At 39.7% G+C, this 25,437-nt stretch overlaps 1 protein-coding gene across 1 annotated transcript in view; it reads left to right on the top strand.

The window, feature by feature from the left end:
- EEA1 (early endosome antigen 1) overlaps nt 1-25,437 on the top strand; it is a gene marked incomplete at its 5' end in the record, with an annotated part of 71,756 nt that overhangs the window by 19,021 nt on the left and 27,298 nt on the right. Inside the window, 9 exons of the mRNA XM_082014015.1 lie at nt 4,895-5,022; nt 8,624-8,678; nt 8,816-8,881; nt 9,713-9,752; nt 10,610-10,717; nt 10,804-10,925; nt 12,773-12,928; nt 17,835-17,951; nt 23,999-24,337. Of these exons, the coding sequence (XP_081870141.1) occupies nt 4,895-5,022; nt 8,624-8,678; nt 8,816-8,881; nt 9,713-9,752; nt 10,610-10,717; nt 10,804-10,925; nt 12,773-12,928; nt 17,835-17,951; nt 23,999-24,337 (1,131 nt within the window). The remainder of the gene's footprint in view (nt 1-4,894; nt 5,023-8,623; nt 8,679-8,815; nt 8,882-9,712; nt 9,753-10,609; nt 10,718-10,803; nt 10,926-12,772; nt 12,929-17,834; nt 17,952-23,998; nt 24,338-25,437) is intronic.

The raw sequence follows: 25,437 nt of genomic DNA, 5'->3' as shown, positions 1-25,437 counted from the left end.
CCTATTCCCCCCCAATCCTACAGACTAATACAAGGAGAAGCCAGAGAAACAGAATCCATTCTGTCCTATACATTAATTTTCCTCTTATGTAAACTATTTCTGAATCAGTTTTAGAATAGTCTGAGGATTAGGAGGGCTCTGTGGTAGCCTGCAGTCAGGTCTGGTTGTGTGCCATGTGCCTGTGGGTCCGTGCCCCTGCTCTCGCTGGGCAGTGCGTTTCGATGTGGGAGGCCAAAGTTCTTCCAACAGTTAATAGCCCTGTAAATTATATTGGTACAGGAAAAATAAATATGGTTGTTCTTGTGGTAAGAGTTTCCTTCCAGTCTTGCTTTTAGCATCCTGGCATGCTTCCCAAAGAATTCTGTATTAATGATTTGTACAAATATTAATGTTACCTGAAAGGAGTCATTTACCTCGTGTGACTTTTAGGAGAGAGAGCACTGAGAAGCTTAACTTTACCAGGCCTGAAGGTAAATCTTAGAGAGGAAAAGTAGCTACAAACATTCTTCTGCAGGCTTATTCGTAAGTCTGCCTTGAGAAAGGCAAGTAAAGAAGCCTCTGGTGCTTCCGCAGAGTCCGAGGTCTTTGCTGCGATTTGGCATTATAACTCAAGGACATTATAACACTTTCCCACAAAACTTCTATGTAGCAATTTCTCTTCTGCTGTGAGTGAAACTGGTGTGTTTTGGAGTCTTTGCACTGAGGAAGACCTGTTGGTGCTGGGCAGGGCTCTCAGGCATCCACCTGAAAGGAACATTTCCCTTGGGATCAGAAAATTGGCATTTGAAGTTCAGCACCTCTCTTGCTCCCGTTGTAATGCCTTGTCCTCTGGGCCAGGGGCTATTTTGAGCTGTAAATTGTGTGCTGACTGGTAGTGGCTTGTTCATGCCTGTGTATGGTGTTTTGGCTTGGACTCCTCTTCTTTTTTACTGTTCTTGCTCTGTTGTGCTTCAGCAATTCTGTGGTGGTCTTAAGAACTCTTTCCTGATAAAAACTTGTGCACGTGATGGCTGTGGTTTTATTTTTGTTTTCCATTAACTGACAGGCATCTGCAAAAAGCTTTGGATTCAATAAATTGTCATTTCCTGGTGAAAAGATTCTCTACTTATAAAAACAAAACCCAACTAATCACCATTTAACTTCTTTTAGGCTCTTTGCTCCCTGTGTAAAGTGAAAGATAAAGCCCAATTAGAAACATCAGTTAGGGAGTTACAGCTTAACGGTGCAGCACTGTAAGGGCTATAAGTGATGTCTTTGCTTTTATTAAATGAAGAATATGCAATGCCTTTCACTTCTCTCTGGCTGTGTTTTATGCAAAGTAATTCCTAAATGCGTTTTAAAAGGAAAGCTACCAAGTGTCTCTTGGCAGATACAGCCTTTTGAAAACTGTAACTGTGCATGTTTAATATGGTAGCTTCCTTCCTCAAATACAAAAACATTGGTGTCATACTTGCTTCTCCTGTAAAGGAGTCTATTAATTAAGGGAGCCAAGTGCAGGCTTACTGTGAAGGACCCTCTGCTCCCCCAGGTTGTGGTGACCAGTGTTACAGTTTATGGTTGTAACTGCGTGATCTCTTTATCCAGGGCAGGTATGGTCCCGATACAGGACTATCTTGCACTTGATATAAATTCCTGCAAACTAACAAAAATGCTTGCCAGATTTAAGCATCTCAGATCATCAGGTTTCTTCCCCTCTTCCTTCTTCTCACACATTTGTCTTTAGATAAGTAAAATATACTTTTGCATATATTTTCAAAATTCGTCTTGAGATGGTGCTGAGAGAGGTGTATTTTTATGGCTGCATTTAAGATTTTTTTTAAAAAAAGAGATAAAGTGAGAGACCCACCAACCCAGCTCTCCAAATAAGATTGTGTCCTGGGGCTAAGAGTTGCAGACCCAGGAAACCTCTATGCTTCTGCCTGTTACTGTCGGGTGCCCAGGAGGATCCCGATGATACTGATTTTCTTACTATAAAGAGAACTGAATTAATGCTGCTGACATCAGAGTTGACATCTGAATATTATCAGCCTGCGAGACGCAGCCAGGTCCTGGGTTCGTGCAGTTGAAGGCTCTGGTGTGTGAGCAGTGGTGCCTGCAGCTGGAGGAGCCGGCGTTCCTGCCCACCCCAGCTCTGCACAGGGAAGGATGGCATTTTCCCTGGCAAGGATGCCCCGTGGCAGAAGGGTGACATCTTACTCCTAGAGCTTGTGTGTCAGACCTCTAGGAAACGCTGCGTTAGAGTAAAGGGTGCATGTGAGAGCTGTAATCCAGCACTGACACCAGCACTAGGTCCCCCAAAAAAGCAAGGCCCGCCGTGGTCGTGGCAGGGCTGATGGAGAGGCTGGGGCTGGTGGGTGATGCAGTTTTTACCCCTGCCTGTGTGAGAGGAAGGGAGTTTCTACCATAAAGAGGAGATTTTGTCCATGCTTCCCCCCTCTGCTGGTGACAGCACGCCTGCCTGTTCAGAGCTCCCATCCACCCTGCGGGCTCTCAGCCGCAGCACGTTCCCTTGGCTTGGCAGCTCTGCTCTGCCTCTGGCTCCTCATCCTGGCAGCCACTGCCTTCACATCTGCCTGCCTGCCTGTCTGGGAAATCTTGGGCTTTGCCTAATAATTGAGACAAATGATTGATTGCTGTCCCCTCCAGCTAACTGCACATATAATCTATTCTTCCTCTTCTCCAGGACTCCTATTTCCACAGAATAAAACCCAACCACAAAACCCCCACAAAAATCCAAGAAAAGAAACAGACTTTGCTGTTTAAATGGAAAGAAATAAAGGGCAAAAAGGAGAGGCCAGAGCAATTTTCTACACTCGTTCTTTCCAGATGCACTTACTGGTGCTAGGAGGAACATTTGCTTTTCTCTGTGAACAGCAGACCTTCCCATCACTGGGAAACTAAACTAAACGTTGAGAACTGCTTGGTAGCATTCATCCCAAAAGGATGCTGTTGTAGCATCACTGTATGAGACTGACTGCTTTCACCTACTAGGAAAAAGAAATCTCTTGCTTTTTGACTCTTCCTATAGTTCATTGCCATTGCTGTTTGCCGGGAATCTCCCTCTGGTTCTTTTGCTCAGAGTAACTGTCACTGCCATCATATAATTATATGCTAATTGTATCAGGTGAACATTACTGGGAACCTAGTAGTTTAACCAATTTTCTGTACCCATTTTGGCACGTATACATCCGTATGTGTTAACTTGGTTTAATCTGGAGTGAATCTGTGCTGATCAATTCTGGAAGTAAATAAATGGTTGTAAAGGCTAAATGCCTGTTGTCTGCTTCGTAGGGAGTATACTGTTTTGTTTGATCTAGTTGTGCCAAAATTAGTCTTCAATACATGTGGTGGGTTTGACAAGCAACTGTATTTAGTTATTTATTTGTGAAACACTAAACAAGTAATAGCAGTTACGATGTCCCTGTTCAGTGCTCAGGAGCTCCGGCCACACCTGAGTAGCTGAACGTGATGGTTCTCCTGGGTTAAATCCATGTAGGTGTTTGGTTGTGGAATTCTTAGTGACTAGTAAAACAAAATACTGTGAATGTCAAGTTAGAAAATGAGTGCTATTGTGGTTATCAGCAGACACATTCGGTATGTTCATTTTGTGCTAATATTTAAAGTTTTGTGGCTTGTCTCGTAACATCCAAACGCAAAGTTAAGAGAAGAAAAGGAGCATCAAAACTCTTCATACATCCTTCAGAAATAGTACGGAAACATATGTTACACGAAGTATGATAATCCCACAGGAGTACTCTCTCATCTTGGGTACTAGGGAGCCTTGGTTTAGCTTTGGAGTGCGCTACAATTTGTACAGGCATAAGGGACTTAAGGGTAACGTATAAATGTGCAAAAGTGTATTTGAAGTGTATTTAAGAAACTGGGCCTTAATCTCACTTACATGAGGTTCTCTCTGCACAGCTTGGAATTACAGGGAGCCTTTAATGTCACACTGAATTGTTTCCACCCACTCTGAAATGTCTCTGTTTAGCCACTTACGGTGCTTATGGGCTGTAGCGTAGATGGGAATTGGGTTTGGAGTTGGCATGATAACCAAATGAGTGAAAAAACTATATAAAGTCCAGCCCATAAAAGCAGGTGTAATAGGTTGATAGATAAAATGAAATGGTTGGTACTTCTGATAAATGGCAGTTTGGACACTCCACAAATATTTAGAGGTACATAATATTTACTGTTTTCATTTGTCTGTGGGCTAATTGGTAGAGTGAGGGCATTGCTCTGCTAAATTTTCACTGTGGTAAGCCTGCAGTAAATATGCTGGAATGAAAATGGGTGATTTCTGATTCTTTAGGCTGCAGACGTGATTTTCTCGAGGTAGTATTTCTCTGAATTGCATTCACTAATTAATTATATGCAAGGTAAAAAGTGGTTCTTAATCTTCTGTCTTATATTAAAATCAGTAGCTTAAATATGGTGGTAATAGGTGTATGAATAGCTGTGCTTTAGAGTGGGTTTTTGTATCTCCTTTTTTTAAGGCCAAACTCCAAACCCTACCTCCGCTTTGGAAGAAGAATCTGATCTTATGAAAAGTTGTATGGAAAATTCTTTTCCGGGGGCAGGGGGGGAAGAAATTGCAGAGCACTCCTTCTGAAATGACTTCTTATTTTTCTAAATAAAGGTTTTGTTGCTAGTGTGTAATGCTGTTGGGGAAAAACCCCACTGAATAATGAAATATTACTTTTGTAGGCATTTTCTAACTTTTTAATTGCCAAAACTGTTATCAGAGTGAGAAATAATTAGTGTGACTCTTAACAATTGTATTTGCTACCTTTTACATGCACAAACAAAATTCAGAATTCTGTGTAAAAATAAGATTAAAAAAGAAATTTTTACTTCTCACCTCTTTCTTTTTTTCTTTTCCTTTTTATAATAGGGCTTTATTTGTCCTCTCTGTATGAAGCCTCATGGATCAGCTGAGGAGCTGTTCAAGCACTATGAAGCAGTTCATAATTCTGGCATTGATTCAACTCATGGAGGGGAAGGTCACCTGTCACTGGAAAGGTGCAACAGTAATGCTTTGTGCATGTGCTTTTGTGTCAATGTTGGGCTGCTTCTAATTACACTGAAGGCTGTATTAATTTGAATGCTTAATTACATGGTCAAGTATTTAAATGTTCATGCCCCATTTCCAACTACAATTAAAAAGCAGCTTGAAACTTACATTGGCTGATATTGATCTGGCAATAAATGAAAATCAGATACACATGTTTATATTGTTAATTAAATCATCTGTTTCTCATGCAGCTGACAATACAATATTACAGACTGGAATGATTTTTAGGAGTGTGGCAGAAAGAATGTAAGTTCCTCCTAATTTCTGCCATAGAGTTGAAATTTCATCTTTTGAGGGTTGGGGAGGACAACAGTGAAGGTAGAGAAGAAACCTGTTTTTGTCCCTGGGTAGCTAGGGTATTTACGGGGTAATTATAACATCAGTATTTGCCTAAATAGGTTCCCATATTACCTAGTTATTTGCAAATCTGAGAAGTTTCTGTCTGCATCACTAATTCTCCTTCTGTGTTCCAGAAACTCTATGCTGATCTTCAGAAATCTTCACTAATTTATTTTATTTAACTGTTTGGTGAAAACTATATTGTTAAATATATTCCTAGGGAACATACCAGGTTGTTTTATTTTTAAGACCAGTGGTATGCAGCAGGAACTGATAATGCACAACTTTCCCTAGAAAAGTTTAACTGAGTTGTCTGCCTGTGGTGGTTTGGGGAGCTTTTTCATAGGGGTAAAATTTATGTAGGTTTCCTTTTGCTTCCTGCTAGTTATTTTTCTGTTCCCTGTTTAATTTGGACTGTTGTAAAACTCGAGAGAGTGGTTCTTTGGTGAGAAAACAGTGTGGAAGGTAACATATTTCAGTTGTTACCTGAAGGAAGATCTGTATCTCCCCAGTGCAGAGCTGGCGAGCTAGTAACAGCCAACATTAGCAGAGGCCATGTCTTCATGCATGGACGGGCCCTTCCTTGCGGATAGCTGCCCTCATTCCAGCTGCTGCAACAAGAGAAATCAAAATTGGGGCTTTGTATAGGAGAATGTGGTAGGGTACTAGTGGAGTTGTATTGGGTTTCTTACATGCATATTTATTCAAGAATGTGTATTTCTTCTCTGTCTGATTTAAGCCTTTTTGCAGTGATATAACTTAGACCTGAAATGATATTCTTAGTAGAATAATAGCATTCACATGGGAAAATTAATTGGTTGTAACTATTTTGTTTATATAGTTTATGAAAGATTTATTTTTATGCCTGCAAGTTTCCAATGTCAACCAGATGTTGGCTGGTGAAATTTATTTATTTTGTTCCTGGTTCTTGACAGTTTAAGGACAAGTGGTTTTGTTTTCTCTCATATAATTGAAAAGCTGGACAAGGTCAGGGAGTTTGGATGGAGTGAAGGGGGTCTGGTGAGAGCTGTTGTGTAACACATGAGGTATTCCTTCTTATTAGTGTGGCATTCTTTAATGTTTCTCAGTTGCATGGTTGGTTGAGAAAACTCTCATTCAACATAAACATGTTTTTCCACGTTTTGTAATACCGCATTAAAGAAATGTTGCAGCCTGCAGCAGGGTGCCACTCTGTTACCAGTTTAGGGGTGAAGCTTACATGTAATTCATAGGACCAAGATTGGGAGGTGAAGTTCCTCATTTAGTCAACAGAGAAAGCTGGGTACTATGAAACACATTTGTGTCCATTTCCCCCCAGTAAACTACCGTAATTAAGTGCCAAGAGTAAATTGTGTAACCACCCCCAGCGTGATTCAACAAGGCCTTTGGGACTCGGTGGTGGGATGGAGGCACCGGCATTACAGATGGGGAACGGAGTGGAGCATAAGGAAAAGCTAGTAAGGATTTGCCAGGTGGTGAGGCTCAGATGTGCTGAGAGGAGGAAGGGATTGTATGTTACAGTGCCCTAGCAGAAAGGGAGATTTGGTGAGGATTTGGATGGCAGTAAGAAAAACAAAGTTATGGTGTTTACAGTGATCCCCTCCCCTTAATTTTCCACTGGTCAGTTAAACTGAATTTAGGTTTCATCCTAAAACTGTCAAGCAGAACTGTGTTGGAAATATTGAGGCAACTAGTGTAGAAGGGTCCTTACATTACAAACTCTCTCTCTTCCCCTTCTCCCCTCCTCCTTCCTCTCTACTACAAACTATTTTTATACAGTTCAAAACCTTTTATCTGCCTTGAAGACCAGAACATCTTAACTGCTTTAGTATTGCAGATCTGGTATATGTTCAGGCCCAACTTCAGTATACTTATCTTTTTCACCTGCCTGAGATTTCATTTATAATCTTAGGTGTGAGTATCAGCTGATTTACTTACTCTTTCTTATACTGGTGAGAAAGCTGCTCTCTCTTCTCCACCCACAGCCAATGTATGAGTTTTGGATTACAGCTTCAACCCATCTCAGTAAAGTTGTATTTGTGAACCTCCAGTAAATAGCAGAAAATCTTCCTCTGAAAAAAATTAGCCTCCCAATATCCCATGTTTGCTTTGCCGTTAAAAATTGATCCACCTTGGAGTCCTTACTTCACTGGTTCAAGTGCAGGTGTTTCACTTGCTTCTTGATGACCCTGACCTGATGTTAATATGCTAATGTATATTGAATCTATTCCTTCACAGTTTATGCTTTGGGTTTTTTTTTTTCCTCCTAAGTATGAGATAATTTAAAAGAACGTCTCTGGAGGAGGAGATAACACAGCACAGCAGCAATAAAATTATATGGTGTAAAATTGAGAGAATTTGTTGGCATTGTCACACATACATATATTCTGAGTAGTCCTCAGTGTTGCCACTGTACAAACAATAGCAAAGGGTATGTTTGCATTATTTTAATGACCTGTGTATGTCAGATGTGGCGTGTCAGTATCTCAACCTGTAGATGTGGTGTGTCAGTATCTCAACATTATCCGTGTATGTATAGTTGTGCAATTCTGTAAAGAGACTTGCGATTTAGAAGGGTGCTGTCTAAATCAATTGTAGCCTTGGATCTTTTGTTCTTCCATGGCTGGAGGTTTAAGCACGAAATCTGAGAATTTAAAATCCCAAGGCTTTAAACATTCAGACCATTAAGTGAGTGTGTCTGTGGGGCATACCGAATCGCTGTGTGGATGAAAAATTATGTAACTGCATATTTCAAAAGGAGTAAGATAACATGCTGCCTCTTAGCTGTGTTCCTTTACATGATACGGGAAGTGAAGGAGAATAGACTGGTCCTTTTCATAAAAAGTCATGCAAAACAATTAAATGTCCCAGTGCACAGCTTTGCTATTCTAAACTTGTGGTTGAGCTGATGCACCAATTTAGAGTTACATTCTGTTTTCATGAGACTTTTTGCATATCTCTTTCTTTACTTACCCAATTAATATATTTCACAATTTTCAAGCAATGTGCAAAATGAACTAATAAGTATCTATTAATCCAGTTTGTTCCAAGTTTCAAAAAATCTAAAAATAACCATAATTATGTGAGTTATATTTAAGTAGTACTTGGCTATCACTCCAGTTATTTAATACACGTTACAACCTGTATGTAATTTACAAAATATAACCACTTCGTATTCATTTTCTCCACTCTGTGGATATATTTATTCAGAGATGAAGTATCACTGCTCCGACAAGAAGTCCAAGACTTGCAAGCTTCGTTGAAGGTCGGAAATGTATTTTACTTGCACTTGGCTCTTTGTTTCAAATTGCAAAGTGTTGCCCTGTCTGAAGCAACCAAATTTACAGTTCTCTCCCTCCATCTCCTTTTTTTTTTTTTTTTTGGTGTGTTTTTTCCCCCTAGGAGGAGAGGTGGTATTCAGAAGAGCTGAAGAAAGAACTAGAGAAATTGCAGGGCCAGCGGCAGCAAGTAATTGCTTTAAAATACTTGAAGCAGGTTTATCATCAGCATTGACATTGAAGATTAATACCTTTTTTGTAAGGCACGTGGCCTGATTTAGTTAGTTCCATAACTTGAATATTGACGTGTTCTTGACAACAAAGCTGATTATCTCTCCACAATGTAACTGTGTATATATATCTGAAGAACAAAGTCAGAATAGATAATGATTCTTCCATACTACTCACTACAAGTTCAGTTCAGACTTTTCCTTCCATTGAGCTTATTCAGAACCAGTTTGTTAAAGAAAATAAATCGAATGTGGTGTTTCATCTGTTACGAGAAAGGGCGATGGGGTCTTTCTTGTAAGAACTTTTGGAGAACAGTAGTGTGATTTCACAGATGTCCAGATGAACTGAACAAACAAGGAAAGGCAAATTGTGGTGTGTTGTGCCCTAAGGAAGCTCTAACTTCTTTTGCTACTATGAGTTACTCAGATACTGGATTGTTACAAACCTCAGAAATTGCTTTCTGGCAGAATGCCTTCTTAGAATGTATTTAATGATGTCTATAGCCTCTGTTTTTAGGGCAGATTTCAATATTGAGGAAAGGGAGGGGATTGTTACTGGAGTCTTGCAATCTGTAAGCCTGATAGTGTAGTGATACATGAAATGGAAAATCATCTTGGCCTTTTCCAGTCTTCCAGATATAACTGATTGAAATCAGGTATTTTTATACTGCTGTGCAATATTTGAGCACAGAATTCTTTATTTCCCCATCTTTTCCAAAAATGGAATGAACTTTGGAAGTAGTAGTTTTTATTCCTACTGTCTAATGATGCATTTATTCTGTTTTCTTAAGGATTCTAAGTCTGATGGATTGACAACGGCTACATCTACAGGTGGCTAACATTTTATTATATTAATTTCTGCACTGTTCTGGAATTTCTGAAAATTTTTTTAGTGTAGCTTTTAGGTTTATGAAAAAGCACTTTTGGTAAACTAAAGAGCTAGAAAGCTGGAATGGTACAATTACTGGGAAAAAAGCTCATTGTGAGTGCTCAAGATAGATAGCTCTTGATAGCTATAGTCTGGGGAAATGTTCCAGAGGCTCGGGGTTTGTAATTTTTAGAAGTGAGACAGGAGTTTTCCTGACTCTGAAAGCAGTTCTCATCAGTAGTTTTCAACATGTTTTTAATCATTTCGTGTATTCAAGCATTCAGTACAAGTCTTTTGCTGAGAAAGACAGTGATGTTGATATTTAAACTATTGCATTTGTCAGTGCTGATTTTATTTAATGTTTTTCTGTACTCATTGCTAGCAAAGAAAACAATGAATTTTTTTGTTTGTTTTTTTTGCTTTGCAGACCAATAGTTTTTGCTCTGTTTTTCTCCATGAAGCACTCATGGAATAAAATTGTCCTAATGTGTGCATAAAATATCTGACTGATCATGATTAAAGAGCTTTCAGTTGCAGTTCGGGGATCAGAATTCAGCAGCATGTTGCAGTGATCTGAAGGTCTATTTGTGACCTGTGAAAACCAATAAGTACTTAATCCTTCAGAGTGCTCAACTAGTGACAGGTTCCAGCATCATGCTTGTAGATATTTAACTTCAGTAAAGTAGTTTATTTTGATAAGCTAATTGGATGTTAAGTGAACTTAGATTACTTATTTACCTGCTGTGATTCATTACGGGCATGAGTAAATGTGTTGTCCTAGCTCTTCCAGAAAATAATACTGTTCTTTTTGTGGAAATAGAGTCATTAGAACGGCAGCTAGAAGAGATCCAAGTAGAAAATTTTAACATTAAGCAAATGAAAGACTTATTTGAGCAAAAAGCAGCACAACTGGCCACTGAAATTGTGGGTGAGTATCTTAACATGAGGTCTGATTCTGTTCTATACTTGTGCAACTTGTGCAAGTGTTCATTTATTCAACTTCCTACTTATTAGATCTAAAATCAAAGTATGATGAAGAAATCAGCCTTCGGGAAGGTGCAGAACAGAAAGTGACAAACCTGACACAAGAACTGCAGAAGGAGAGGAGTACAGTGGAAGACTTAAAGACAGAACTGGTATTCACATCATACTGACGTTTTTGTTATTTTCAAATCAAGGGAGGGATATCCTTAAATGATTGCAAATGCAGTTTTAAAGCAGTCAAACTCTGTTGAACTGGGAGATGTCTGCTTGTGGGCCAAAAATGTTCAGAACACCATTGTTTCTGATCTGTTTCACTGACCTACATTTTCAGTGTTTTTCCAGTGAGGAAATATAAGTAGCGTCTGACTTCTATATTTAAATTTACCCTGCGTTATATTATAGTCTGCTTGTTTGATGCTCTACCCTTCAGCAGTTTTGCAGGGGATCACATGTATAGATGTGCTGAGCAGGCCTGTACTTGGAGCATGCCAGTGCTGACTTCCACAGCTGTCGTTACATCACCCTTTTTCCGTGAGGTGTTACGCTCTGACTGTCCCTGGACAGCTGCATTCATAAGAAGTGCTCGGAGAGGTGTTTTGTGACATGGTGGCTGAAAGGCTGGCAGCTGTCATCACCATGCCTATGTTAATGTTGTCCCTCTTGCACTTGGCTGATAATACCGATGTGTGTATATTCCAGCATTTTGTCTCCTGGTGACTTTTATATACAGCCGTGGCTCCAGGGAACAATCGCAGTGACTCAGCAGTCATGCTGCTTCTAAAGCAGTAGTGAAGGATACTTCCTAGCTTCGCATTTGTCTTCATTCCTCCACTCAACCACTGCTTAGACTCTGGAGGAAAGTAGGACTCGTTTATCCCCCTTCTTGCCTGTAGTTGGCTGCCCTGAAGGGCTCATGAGTCCTGCTTGGCCCTGCACAGCCACAGGACCTATCCATTCCTCTCTGTTTAGTTGTTTCTTGTCCTTCTTTCTCCTTCTGTGTTCTTACCCTTTTTCCTGCACTTTTTCTCGTCTAGATGCCTGCATTTCCTTTCCTCTATGTTCTTTGGTGCCCAGTATTGCCTTTCCCTCCCCTCCATAGCTTTTCACTTTGAGGGACAGCATGGTGCTTTAGGTGTAATTACCAACAGATGTTGCCTATGGGTCTGGTATAAGGCATGTCTGACAGTACCTTCAAGACTTTTCCTTCAGCTGCCCTTTTTTTGTTTGTTCGTACGGTTTTCTGAAATATCTCTTGAAGACAGAGACAGTGTCATTATAAAAGTCCGTGTAGTACTGGACTGTTCTGTGTCTCAGTCTTGAGAGGGACTTGCGAGTATTGCAGCAATATAGTAGTATACAGTAATTTCTTCTGTAGAGTGGTGGAATCGATACAGGCTACTTCTCAGGAAATTATGAGTTCAGATAGATTTCCTGCATAGAATCCCTGTCACTTCAGTGTTTTCTCCCAGGGAAGGTCTCCCTCCTGTACCCAGCCATTTGCCTACATGAAAATAATAGAAATTTAATCATGGACACCTTATCCCATTTGTCAGATTTGGTTAAAATCAATCAACAACTTCAACATTTAGTAGGCCAGAACTGACAACCAGTCATTAAATCCTGTTTCTTTTGGGAGTGATGCATCCTTTTCTGTGGGTTTAGTTTTTGGTTTTGCTTTTTTTTTTGTGTTGCATTTGGGGTATTTTTTTTTGGTTCCCCTCCCCCTTTCCTTTCCTCCCCCTTTCCTTTCCTCCCCCTTTCCTTTCCTCCCCCTTTCCTTTCCTCCCCCTTTCCTTTCCTCCCCCTTTCCTTTCCTCCCCCTTTCCTTTCCTCCCCCTTTCCTTTCCTCCCCCTTTCCTTTCCTTTTTCCACAGCTGTAACACTGTGTGTGTCACCTTGCCTATAAATTGACAATCTGTAAGACTTTTAGAGATTACATTGACAGTGGAAGCATGTCTGCCAACAGCATGTCGCTCATTGCTGCTCTTCTACTTTTCAGCTACAAAGGCCTGGTGTGGAAGATGTGGCTGTCCTGAAAAAGGAGCTGGTCCAGGTTCAGACGCTGATGGACAAAATGACTCTGGAATGTGAGCGAGAATCTGAAAAGCTGAAAGATGAGTGCAAGCACTTACAGGCACAGCAGGCTGACTCGGAGGTAATAGTCATACCTAAAATATGTGTGTTAGCTTTGCCATGATTTTCATATGAAAATGGAAAGTGTTAATTCTTCATAGTGAAAAAGCCTCTTTCTTAACAGAATCTTCTAACATCTAATAGACATGTTTCTTCATTACAGTAAATTGCCTAATTCTGTCAATATCTGCCCTCCAAAAGCCCTCATGCTTTTTGTTGCAAAACCTTTCCTTGGCATAAAAAGTTATTACAGGAGCCCAACAGCACAGGAAAAAACCTTCTAGCAGAGCTGTGCTCTTTCTATTGGGAGAGAGAAATAGAGCAGTACCTGTGTGAGTGAAAGAATTGTTTCCCGTATTGAGCTACATGCAGATAGAAACAGTTGTTACTGAAAATGATGGTTAATATTTGAGTTAATGTGTCTGAAAATGGATGCTAGAATGATAAAATGTATAAAAATAAATGCTTAATACAAAGTAGATAATAATTTGAATGTTCTTACAGGACATACATAATTCTTGAACTTACACAAGATTTAAAAATCTCAGTGGCTGTTGTAAACTGGTTTTCATTTTTGTTTTTTCTAGTTTTCACTGTCAAATAGGAAGCCTTTTTACACCTAATATTTATTGTAGGAATATTTTGTCTGTAAGGTACAAATCTGTTCTGCACACATGTGCCCCCAGTCCACTGCATAATGGCCTCCAAGTGTTCCCTGTTATCCACTAGAGCAGAAAGTGAGTTGACTGCCAGGCTTCACCATATCTTAAAGTCAAGATGTCAGGATGTCACCTGTAATCTGTTTCCGGGCAACACCACCTTGGTTTTCCTCTCTTTGTTGCTGCAGTCTAGAAAATAAAATCTATTGTTCTCATGTTAGGTTTTTTCCCTCCATATTTTCCTGAATTTGAATTTTTAAAATTCATCCCATTTAAAAGGGACCTCACTATCTACTTGATTTGCAGAATATGCTGGTTTCTTCAGAAGTATTTTGTGAAGGCTTGCCCTCTGCTTTGGCTGAGTTGGTGGAAGAAGTTTAAGTTGCTGGTGGGAGATTTGTAAATATTAGCCCTTTTTTGTTATTATTGCATATAGAATTGATGATAACTCCATGTTTAAGGAAGCAAAACTAAGTGCCTCTCCCATAGCAAATAAATACTCAGTTTTCTTGGTTTTGGTTCCTCTGCTTTTCCACCAGTGAATGCTTCCACTTCCATGCACGATGGAGAAAAAGGGATTTAACAGCTCTGACTTGCATCTTTCAGAGGGCACCTGACTCTTGAACTGTCTGAGATGCCTCCTGGCTAAAGCCTGTTTGATGTTGACTACCATGACAGTGAGGGAAATCTCTGACAGAGATAATGGCAAGAAATTCTAATAAAAATACAGCATCACCAAAAAGGCTTTTGTCTAACATATAATTTATTCTACTGAGGAGCTGGTAAATCCATACCTGCAGAAGAATTCCCTTGCTGGGTGTTGTCACATCTCACTAGTGGGTTGGTTGGTATAGTTTTATTAACGAATGGCTTGACAGTGTAATGATCTTAACTGAAGACTGTCAGCTGTGTTCAAGAACTTTTAATTTTGCGCTCTCCTTTTTTTATTGTCCCATACCAATACAGTAATGCCAGCAAAACTTGTCAACGCAGGGCTGTGGTCCCTAGTGAAGTGGGATCCTTGCAGAATTCTGGCAGCTTACATGGGGAAACACCTGGAGTTTCTGTAGGACTCCTAGTATGCTCTGTCCTGTTGAGATTTGGGGATGTGAAAGATTCGAGATATCTTGGTATTCTGGGGTTTCATGTGCCCTAGATTTCCAAACTGCAGTTTTAACTTTATTCATTTGCATTGCAGAGCTTTAGAGAAGCGCTGCCCAGCATTATTAAACTCCTTAGAGCTTTCCCTTCTGCCTTTCCCCCCCAACAGATAAGTTGAGCTCCAGGAATTGTACAAGGGTACAGTATTGTACTAAACATGAATCTACCATTGTTTTCAAGTTAAAATTATGTATGCCAAGAGCTTCATCAGATGTGAAAAAAGGAATATCACAGTTGGAGTTATGAATATAATGTGGTTATGTGGCCATGTAAGTTGCTGCATAATTGTAATTTGGTTTTAACTGTGAGATCCCACAACTATGCTGCAGAATTTAAATTTCATTTCAAAGTACTGTCTCTGTAGTCTTTTGTGGTTTGGGATATTTAGTTTTCATGTGAAGATAAAATGACATGGTGACATGGGCGTAACAAAAATCTTTCATCTTAAAACTTTCTCACAGAAGCATAAATTGCTCCTCTTCCCCCAAATTAGGTATGTTTAAGTTTTGACATAACTAGCCATTTTAAAATGTAGCTTTAAAGTGCAGCCTTTGACAGGAAAAAAAGACAAATGAAGAAGGTTTTTTTCAGTCCTCCTGGAAGTAACGGCAGATGGGGGAGAAGGCTGCATGATGCCTTTAGCTGTTACTATGTGTTCATATAAGAAGTCCTAGATGTATGGAAAGATTATAAACTACATTGCAGGAATTATAATAATATCAGATGTCTGTGTAGTATCATCAGTGTGTGGGCTGAACCAGAGAAGACCAAGTTGCTGCATGGCAGAACCTGGTAAGCAGTGTCAGTCTGGTTCTTCTCAGAAATGTTCCTGCCTTCTTTGCTTAATTCCAACATACGGCAACAGTAGCCCAAGGCATGTTTGAAATAAAAGCTTTTCTGTCGATGTAATGTGACAGATCAGACTTAAAAAAAATAAAATTACTCAAAGTCATTGTGGTGAAAATTTTTCTACTTTTCTTAAAAAACCCACAATTGTGAAAAGTGTTAACCATAAGAAAACAAGAAATCAAAATCCTTCATTGGCAGAATGGGTACAGTCCTGACCGTAAAATTTTACTCAACGGCTGAAAGAGTAAAGTGGTTCTTATGCCATCCTTGGCTACTTTGCCAAGCTGGCTGAGGATACATATATTAATACTGGTTTCCAAAGTGAGATGTCTTTCAAATAAGTTAGATTTATGATGGGGGTGAAGAGAATAACAAAGATCATCTTAACCCTATATGAGCAAATGCTGCAGGAGAGGGATATGAAGAATACTATAGCTCTACAATGGTTGCCTAAATGTATTCATTGTTGTCCCTTTTTTTTTTTGTTGTTTTTTTGTTGGGTGTTTATGCCTTATGTCAGAGTTGCACTTGAAACTCTGGTGTCTGTGTATCTCAGATGAGTGTTCATTCTGAGATACTCCTTCCATGTTTAATTTCTCACTATAGTGACTCCTGCATGGTAAACACATTATGAAAACAGCTGCACTGCTGTGGACCGAAGCATTTCTATGAATCTCTGCAGACTGGGATTTGTTTCACTATCTGATAAATCTTCATAAAATCCAGGGCCTAGACTTGATTGTTGAGTGCAGAGTAACATTAGTAGCTTAAATTATGGGTAAATTTAATAAAGCCAGGACCGTTGTCTGTTCCCCCCCCCCCACTAAGCAAAGGCATTAAAACACCAGAATATTTGAAAACAAATTTGAGAGAGTGCGTCTGCTAACAGCTTTTGTGACTGCTTGTTTTGGTCTTTCATCCATCCATTTTATTTTTTCTGCTTTCTAACGGAGACACTTAAATTTGAGGTAAATTTTTTTGAAAGCTTCTTATTCTTGTAGTAGATTTCTGTTGTATCAAGATAATTTCAAGAGTATGTTAAACAGATGCATTCCTGTTTGCTTATTGCTTTGTTAATCATACAGACACACCATCCAGACAGTATCAGGAATGAATATTTATCCATGATATAGTTCAGTGTTAAGAATGAATTGTGGGACTGGCTTATTGAATTGTGAATGAGAGAAATGTATCTTTATGCGTACAAATTACGCTTCTAGTTCGAAAGGCTGCAGTGGTGTCCTTAGCAAGCTTCTGCCCATTTCTGCATTACCTTCTCTCAGTAGTGAAATATCTGTACTCTGTTTTCTGAGAACATCCTGGATTCTTTTTCTGCCAAAGATGGATCTCAAGGATGTGTTTTAGCCAACAGCTCTGTAATGAAACAGCCTTGCAAAGCACAGCTTACAGAAAGTCAGAATTAATAACTATATGTAGTCATATAATGTGTTCATATGTTCTCTTGGGTCTTCCTTTTTCTGTAGGAAGGTTGTAAATAGTATGTTTATTGTCTGCTACTTGTGTTCTACTGCTTTAGTTCATTCTTGAATTCAGTATTTATACCTTTGTGCTGAAATCTGTGGTTATGAGAACAGTAGGAAAGGAAACTTCTTTAAAAAGGTCACTGTTATATAGTGTATTCAAAGTGAGTGCATTCATTCACAGCATGCTTTAGGACAGCCATTGTTACCCATCTAAAGTGCTTTTCTTGTTTGCTTTCATTACTGTACAGTCGTTTCTGTACCAATTCCATTTAATGGGGTGGTATTGTTACCCTGATTATGCTGACCTGCAGGGTTGATGTGTCTAAAAGTCACACACCAAGTTTGCATCAGATGCCAGACTTGCATCTAGTGCCTTTTCCACTACATTTCCCTTACCAGGAAGGCAAAGCTTTTGGCCGTGTAACTGCAATGACTTGGGAGGTTTTCACATTGAGCTGGAACTGTGATAACGATTAATGGGTAATCTGTTGTGACTTTCATCGGTTGTGTGCTCAGCCTGGCATTTTCTATTGGACTGGGGCAAATTTATGTCTTCTGAAATAGGACATGAGTGAATCTCAGCTGGGAAATTCTGTTCAGTGGTACTTCTATAGCCGATGATTCTCTGAGATGAGTTTGCAGGTGATTTTTTTTCTGAAGCTGTTTATTTGTACACAAGATGCTTTTTATTTTGCTACCAGACATCTTGCTTTTCATTGCGTTATGCATGCAAAGCTTTGTTTTTAAATGTGGATTTTTCTGTTTGTGTGTTCAGGCTACCATTAACCAGTTAAGAGCTGAACTTGCCAAAGGACCTCAGGAGGTAGCTGTGTATGTTCAGGAGCTGCAAAAACTTCAAAGTTCAGTCAAAGAGCTAGAACAGAAAAACCAGGTGAGAGTGCTGTTATTTCTTATGCTTGTCAGCTCACATTAAAATGGAAACACGTCACACATTACCTTGGGAAGCACTAAAGACTGTAACAAAACACTTGGTGTTGCAGAAGTTGAGAATTCCTTTGCCATTTTGCTTAATATGAGGGATATCATAATGTACAAGCAAACACTATATTTTAATGATCATCAGTATGTTACAACTGAAATCCTCAGGGTTGTTATGCTTGCAGGTTTCTAATTGCTGCAGTTTATGCTTACCTCTCATTAAGCAGTATTGCCATCTCACACATTAAAAGAAAAAAGCAGTACCCTTTGAAATATTACAATGTTTGCCTAAAAATCGTAATTCAGAAGACATTTTGAGCTCTCTTGGTTTTCCAGTTTCTTAGCTTTCAGATTGTACTTCTGTCATGTTTTCTGGCTGTTTATCAGAGTAATGAATGGTAGAAAATGGAAATTCCAGAAGCTTCTCAGCTTATAAGTATTCCTTGAGAGCTTTTATCAAAGCCCTGTGAGCTTGCTGTGTTTTGTATTTGCATTAAGAAAGCATGTGTTATGGGGTAATAAATGCAGATAAGGAGGGAAAGGAGACAAGGAGAAAGTTGTATGCTGCTTTTTGTTGCGTGTATATATAACACTGTATATGAACTGTGCACATTACATACGTGTATTTACCAGCAACCTTGTCAATCTTTGAAAATAAGAAAGGACAGAGACCTGTGTTAATGTAATCTAATATTAAAGCAGCGTTTGCAAAGAATATAAGAAGGTGCAATTAAAATTTGATAAATTAAACTTGCCTTTAGTAGGATGACTCTTGGTTTGGCTCATTAAACTAGGTTCAGAACTGAGATGGTGAGACTTTTCCACAGACCAGCAACACTGAATCAAGCTTTTGGCAAAATTATTGCTGTACAGTGTAAAGCCCTTGCCTGAATATGTTGCTATTCCATTAACAACGTGGGGTGAAAGAGATAGATGCATAAGATAACCATTCTTTAAGAGAAAGTCCTCTGCTGTGTCAAGGTTAATGCCAAACACCACTTGAAGAATAGGAATAAGAGAAGTGGCAGTGAGCTACTTTTCCTCTTTCGGTTTCAGTGACTTAAAGCACTTTACAGCCACCTCTTTATGCAGCTTTTTGAAAGGTGATATCTGTAAGAAAGGTCTGCTAGCCAAGGAATCTTGGCCCCAGAGGACTTGGACCTAGAATTGGAAAAGGTAAGACTAGCTTTCCAAATAACAGAAATTGCTCCCACTTTGAACAGTTTGCCATCCTTGAAGAAGCTGTCAGGGAGGAGAGAGGAGCCATTAATGCAGGATAGAGTATATTGCGTTTTAATATGTACATCCATTTATAATTCCATTGCAATGCAGGAGGATATTTCTGTGCATTGACGCAGAGTTTTTCAAGCTCATGTACAACCTCAAGCAAGCAAGCTGTTTCTTACGTTTTCAGGAGGTATACTGAGAAGAGCAGATGACAAGCAGATAAGATCAGCTCTCTGAGACAAGCAGGAACTGCCTTTCCTTCATTTATAAAGCACTGTAATTATGGGGCTTGGCTTGCCTTGCAGAGGCCAGTAATAGCCCAGATGAGACCTAATGTGTAAAACCAGCATATTCCCTGAAGTATGAGACTTGCTGTAGTTCTAAAGCCATTACATGTGGGATTTTTTGTTTGTTTTCTTTTAGGAAAATTGTGATGCATTATCTACAGGCAAAAATGCTTATTTTCTAACTTTCTACTGATGTAACTATTCTGAAATTCATCAGTGACCACAGAGCTCATTCTTTAATGCCTGGCCATTGTCACTAGTAATATGTATTACATGTATTTTTCCAAGGAGCAGTTATAAAAGAAGGGATCAGTGTGGTGTTCCCCCTCGTGTCTTGTGAGCTTTGAAGGCTCAGGGCTCTTCACTGACTGCTGTAACGTACTGTCATTCCCTCTTTCTCTTCTGTGGCATCACAGAACCATCAAGGTTTGAAAAGACCTTTAAGATCATCAATTCCAGCCACCAACCCAATACCACCATGCTCGCTAAACCATATCCTGAAGTGCCATGTCTACACATTTTTTGAACACTTGCAGTGATGGTGACTCCATCACCTCCCTGGGCAGCCTGTTCCAATGCTTGACCACTCTCTCCATAAAGAAATTTTTCCTGATATCCAGTCTAAACCTTCTCTAGCGCAACTTGAGGCCATTTCCTTTTGTTCTATGGCTAGTTAGTTGGGAGAAGAGACCAACACCCACCTCACCACAACCCCCTTTCAGGTAGTTGTAGAGAGCGATAAGGTCTCCCCTCAGCCTCCTCTTCACCAGACTAAACAATCCCAGTTCCCTCAGCTGCTCCTCATAAGGCTTGTGCTCCAGACCCCTCACCAGCTTCGTTGCCCTTCTCTGGACATGGTCCAGCACCTCAACATCCTTCTTGTAGTGAGGGGCCCAAAACTGAACACAGGATTCAAGGTGCAGCCTCACCAGTGCTGAGTACAGGGGCACAATCACTTCCCTACTCCTGCTGGCCACACCATTTCTGATACTGGCCAGGACGCTACTAGCCAGGACGCTGTTGGCCGCCTTGGCCACCTGGGCACACTGCTGGTTCATGTTCAGCCGGCTGTCAACCAGCACCCCCAGGTCCTTTTCCACCAGCAGCTCTCTAGCCACTCCTCCCCAAGCCTGTAGCGTTGCATGGGGTTGTTGTGACCCAAGTGCAGGACCCGGCACTTGGCCTTATTAAAACCTCATACAGTTGACCGTAGCCCATCGATCCAGCCTATCCAGATCCCTCTGCAGAGCCTTCCTACCCCCCAGCAGATCAACACTCCCACCCAACTTGGTGTCATCTGCAGACTTACTGAGGGAGCACTCAATCCCCTTATCCAGGTCATCAATAAAGATATTGAACAAGACCTCACCAAAACTGAGCCCTGGGGAGCACCGCTTGTGACTGGCTGCCAACTGGATTTAACACCATTCACCATGACTCTCTGGGCTTGGCCATCCAGCCATTTCTTTACCCAGCGAAGAGGACACCTGTCTAAGCCACGAGCCACCAGTTTCTCCAGCAGAATGCTGTGGGAGATGGTGTCAAAGGCTTTACTAAAGTCCAGGTAGACAACATCCATAGCCTTTCCCTCATCCACTAGGTGGGACACCTGGTCATTGAAGGAGATCAGGTTGGTCAAGCAAATTAAGGAAAAAAATCAAGGAAATTAAGGCTTGGGGAAGAGAGGTGGCTCGTTTGTCCACACATGTCCCTTTATATATCTGAGATGCAGCTGGAACATGCATCCAGGTAGGAAGCACTTCTAGTTCCACTAATGTAACCTGAATGACCATAGCTTGGCAGCTCTGTGGCCTTGAGTCTGCTTGTGGGCTTCAGTCATGCATGGAGGTAGCAGGTTGTTGGGCAAACCCAGCTCTTCTGTCATGAAAGCAGCATGTTTCTGGCTCTGGCCATTCATGACTGCGGAGGGTGTTCAGCTTTCAAGGGTGGTGGCTTTAAACACTGGTACTCATTGTTGTATTGATCATCAGACCAGGGAGGAAGAGAGAGGTGCGGTGCAGGATGTGGAGCAGTGTCTCCAACTGTGTGGAGCTGCTGCTCTTGGCTGTCCTCTGGGTAGCTTGTAAGGTGATGGTGAAAAGGCTTTGATTCTTTTTTATTTTACATAGCCTTCCTGAAAGCTTCCCAGAGTCTCAGTCTTCTTCAAGACAACAGTAACAGTTTCTCTTTCTTTTTTCCTTCCCCTGCCCCCTGACTTTACTTGAAATTTTAAGTTCATGCCCTGCATTGACTCTTCTTCATGAAGTAGCTCATAGCAGTTCTACGTGTGATGTGTGGATCTGGTTATGGAGTAGTAGTAAGATGAATACCTTAGCTCTAACTTGCCCAGCTATGGTGAAAAAGGTTCTGTGGTGTGTTGGTATTGCAGGAACACTATTCAGTACAAATGTTAATGATCCTGCCCGGCCATTTCTCTTTAATGAAAAGGGAATTGCAACTTTATTTTATATTTTGAGGGTGAAATACATTCTAAAAGCAGTGGGAGCCTTGCCACTGACTTCAGGAGGGTAAATATGGCACCTGGCCTCAGTATGTTCTCTATGTGCGCTATTCCTGCATTTTATATATGCATATATAAAAAATTCTACATACCTGTGACAACAGCAAGTTGTTTTGTTTTTCAAGAAACATTTTAAAATGTGCTACTGCAGGGCTAAAATTCAATAGCCAAACTTTAATCTTGAGCCAGAATTTTTGGCTAAGTTGTTTGCTTTAGACAGTATCTATTTTTTTAAATGGTCACGTAGGGCATTAATTATATTTGTTCTCACATGGGTTGCTGGACTGCTAGAGTTGTCTGCAAGATTGCCTGTTTTCTAACCTCTTTTTTTTTATAGTTTCTCATTTATTTTATCACAATTGTAAAATAGAAGTGTCCGTATATGGTTTATAACAACTAATATAGTCATAATTTGTTAAAAGAGCAAAGCTGTTCAACTTACTTGAGTAATTTTACAGCTTTCTTTTCTGGCAAGTCCCTGGATACTGTGCAGAAGCGTGCTTTTAAGATGTTCAGAATAGCTAGAATTGCAGCATTAACTATCTTATCTTTGGAACAATGTTATTCCTAAGTTGCAGAACTGTCTGAAGTTTCGGTACATAAAACTGACCTCAGTGTTGGCATTTCTTCAGGCTGACATGCTAGAAGTGTCATTTATTTTTCTGTATTTTACTTGAAAGGGTCGCTAGAGAATACAGTAAACACTAAAACTGCAGGAAGAATGCAAGCATTTAAAAGGTGTGCTTAGTAATGCTCCACTGAGATAGATATCAATAAGATGCTGTAATAAATGGAACCTGCTGGTACATTTCAAGAAGATAGGATGAATTAACCATGTTGGATGATGACCAGGGCCTCCCTGCAACTGTAGTTCTGTGCTTCAAAAAGTGCCATTGGAAAACTGAAACGGTTCTTCTAGCTTCTTTGTCCTGCTTGGAGACTTCTGAAATTCTAGTTAGTGCCTCAGCTAAGCTTGGGGGAAAACCTAAAATTTCTGGAATTATATCTTGTCCATCAAGATATTTAATTTCTATCTGAATATAGTTTTGATTAGTTCATGAAATTTGATAAAAAGCATCATGTAATAGCTGAAAATTATCTATAAATAATTTTTTCCCCCAGTGTTTGCCTCAGCGTGTAAATTTGATAGTACGACTTTAGACCCTGCAATATTTACTGTTATTAATGTGATAAGAATAATCTGACACTCAATGATGTTCATGTCTTTCCTTCAGGGAATCCTATCTTTTAATGTTTTCAAACTCAAAGCAGCCATCCTCTTTGAGCTGATTTATATACAAGGAAATTACATGGTATGAATTAAAATGTAAAAACATCATCTTCTAAAATGAAGTTGAAACCATGAGTGTTTCATTCTGTGATTTATGAACATCACAAATTTTGTTAGTTTTCACAGGTTCTCTTTCATAATTTGGATAGCAGATCATGCTGTAAGTATAGTGACAGGGCAAAATTAGCGTACTTGTAAAAATGACCAGCATGACGACTGCAAAGGATTAGACAGGAATTAAACCACGAATGTTGTTGCTTAGGGAATCGTGTGAAGGACAGTGATACTTGAAAACTTATTCTGTATACTAGTAACTCAAATTACTATTTCAACTTTTCCCCAAGCAAATACAGTTGTAATAACCTAGAATTCGAATGTTCGCAGAAAGCAAATTGGTCTTCAGGGTACAGAAATGCAGTTTGTGTTGTGTTCTCAGTAAGAGGAGGTGTATTTATGTGAGAATATGAAAAACAATATTTCCAGTTGAAACTGTGTGCTGTATGGGCTCCAGAATTAACTTGTGTAATATGAAATTGAGGTCAATATTTCCTTTATTAATGTTTTTGAGCCAGTTCTTCACCATTCAGCATCAACACTTGAGAAGAAATTTGAATAATGCATTGAACAGCTGTAAGCAGAATTGCAATGGAATTGCTGTGTAACTCTCTTTGTAGGGTCTGACTGAGAAGCTGCTGAAGAAAGAACAGGACTACACCCAGCTAGAAGAAAAACACAATGAAGTATCTGTGAGTAAGAAGAACGTGCAGGCAAGCTTTCACCAGAAAGACCTGGACTGCCAACAGCTTCAGGCAAAGCTGTCTGCATCTGAAGCCTCGATACAGAGATTACAGACAGAGCTAGGTGAGAAGGGGGAAGCAAGCCAAAAACTTAAAGAAGAGTTGTCCGAAGTAGAAACAAAGTACCAGCATCTCAAGGCAGAATGTAAACAGCTCCAGCAGCAGAGGGAGGAAAAAGAGCAACATGGCCTGCAACTCCAAAGCGAGCTCAGTCAGGTAAGGTTCTTTAAGCCTCCTAGACCATCCTATTGGGATGGTTCCTCAACCCATCCTATTAGGGTTTTTTAAACTGTGCATATATATCTTTCATGCACATGCATTTGCATTTCCTTGTCAAAAGGGAGTAACTAACCAGTGCTTGTATTTGAATAAATATAAAACTAGCTGGTATTTAAATAAATGTAAAGTGTTCTTCCTAACGCTCCAGAGAATGAGATACAATCACCTCTTCCCCTTGGAGAAGTAAAGAAAAGAACAGACAAAAAGAAGAGGCTGTGATAAGAGTGAAGAAATTACTTGTTTTTTGTTTGTTGTTATGTCTGAATTTTTTTAGTAGGTCCAAACTTTTGTCAGGGGCAAATGAGGATAGTTGTAGCCCATGTGTCACAATCAAACTCAGCAAGATCTGCAGTTATAACCACCTTTCCACGTTTTTATTTCTGGGAAGGCTAATATAATATCTATCTATCTGTAGTATAATTCTCCTTTTTCTGAAAGGGAAACATCTTACTAATTCTGTTCTATCTGGAACTCTTCTTAAAACTATCTTCATAATTTCAGTTTTGAAAATTACAGTTGAATGAGCATAAACTTTGTAGCTTATTTCTCATGTTCTGATTTGATTTTTTTTGGTATGTGGATAAAAAAGGCCTTAGCTAACATGAGACAGGTTTTTTGGCCACTCTTTTTCTCTTACAGTATTAAATGAACTCTTTCATCCTACAGTTTTTCCCTTCCCTTTTTTTGTTGATGCATTCCCTGGAATAAGGGAAGTATTGTCCAACAAGAGGGCAACCCAGAATATTGAGTTTCCATGACAAATATGGTAATAGACAAATCCTAAAGAGTCAGCAAGGTTATTTATTCTGGTTCAGTAAGTTAGCTGAAGCTGTAATGAATTCAGGTTATGAGAAAAACAAATTCAGGTAGAGTATTAAAAGTAGTTTCACTTCTAGTAGCAATTTTACTGCTCTACAGGAAGTTTGAGAAAAGTGAGTCTCTGTTTTTTACATTAGAACCAAACCATGCTTGATTTGCTTTAAAATTGAAGAGTGAATACAATAGAGAATACTTAGTGTGAAAAGCAGGGATAATGT

This window comes from Phaethon aethereus (genome assembly GCF_964289735.1).
Source record: "Phaethon aethereus genome assembly, chromosome: 1".
NCBI lineage: Eukaryota > Metazoa > Chordata > Aves > Phaethontiformes > Phaethontidae > Phaethon > Phaethon aethereus.
The sequence above is the reverse complement of the archived record's forward strand: the minus strand, read 5'-3'. Positions and strand labels throughout refer to the sequence as shown.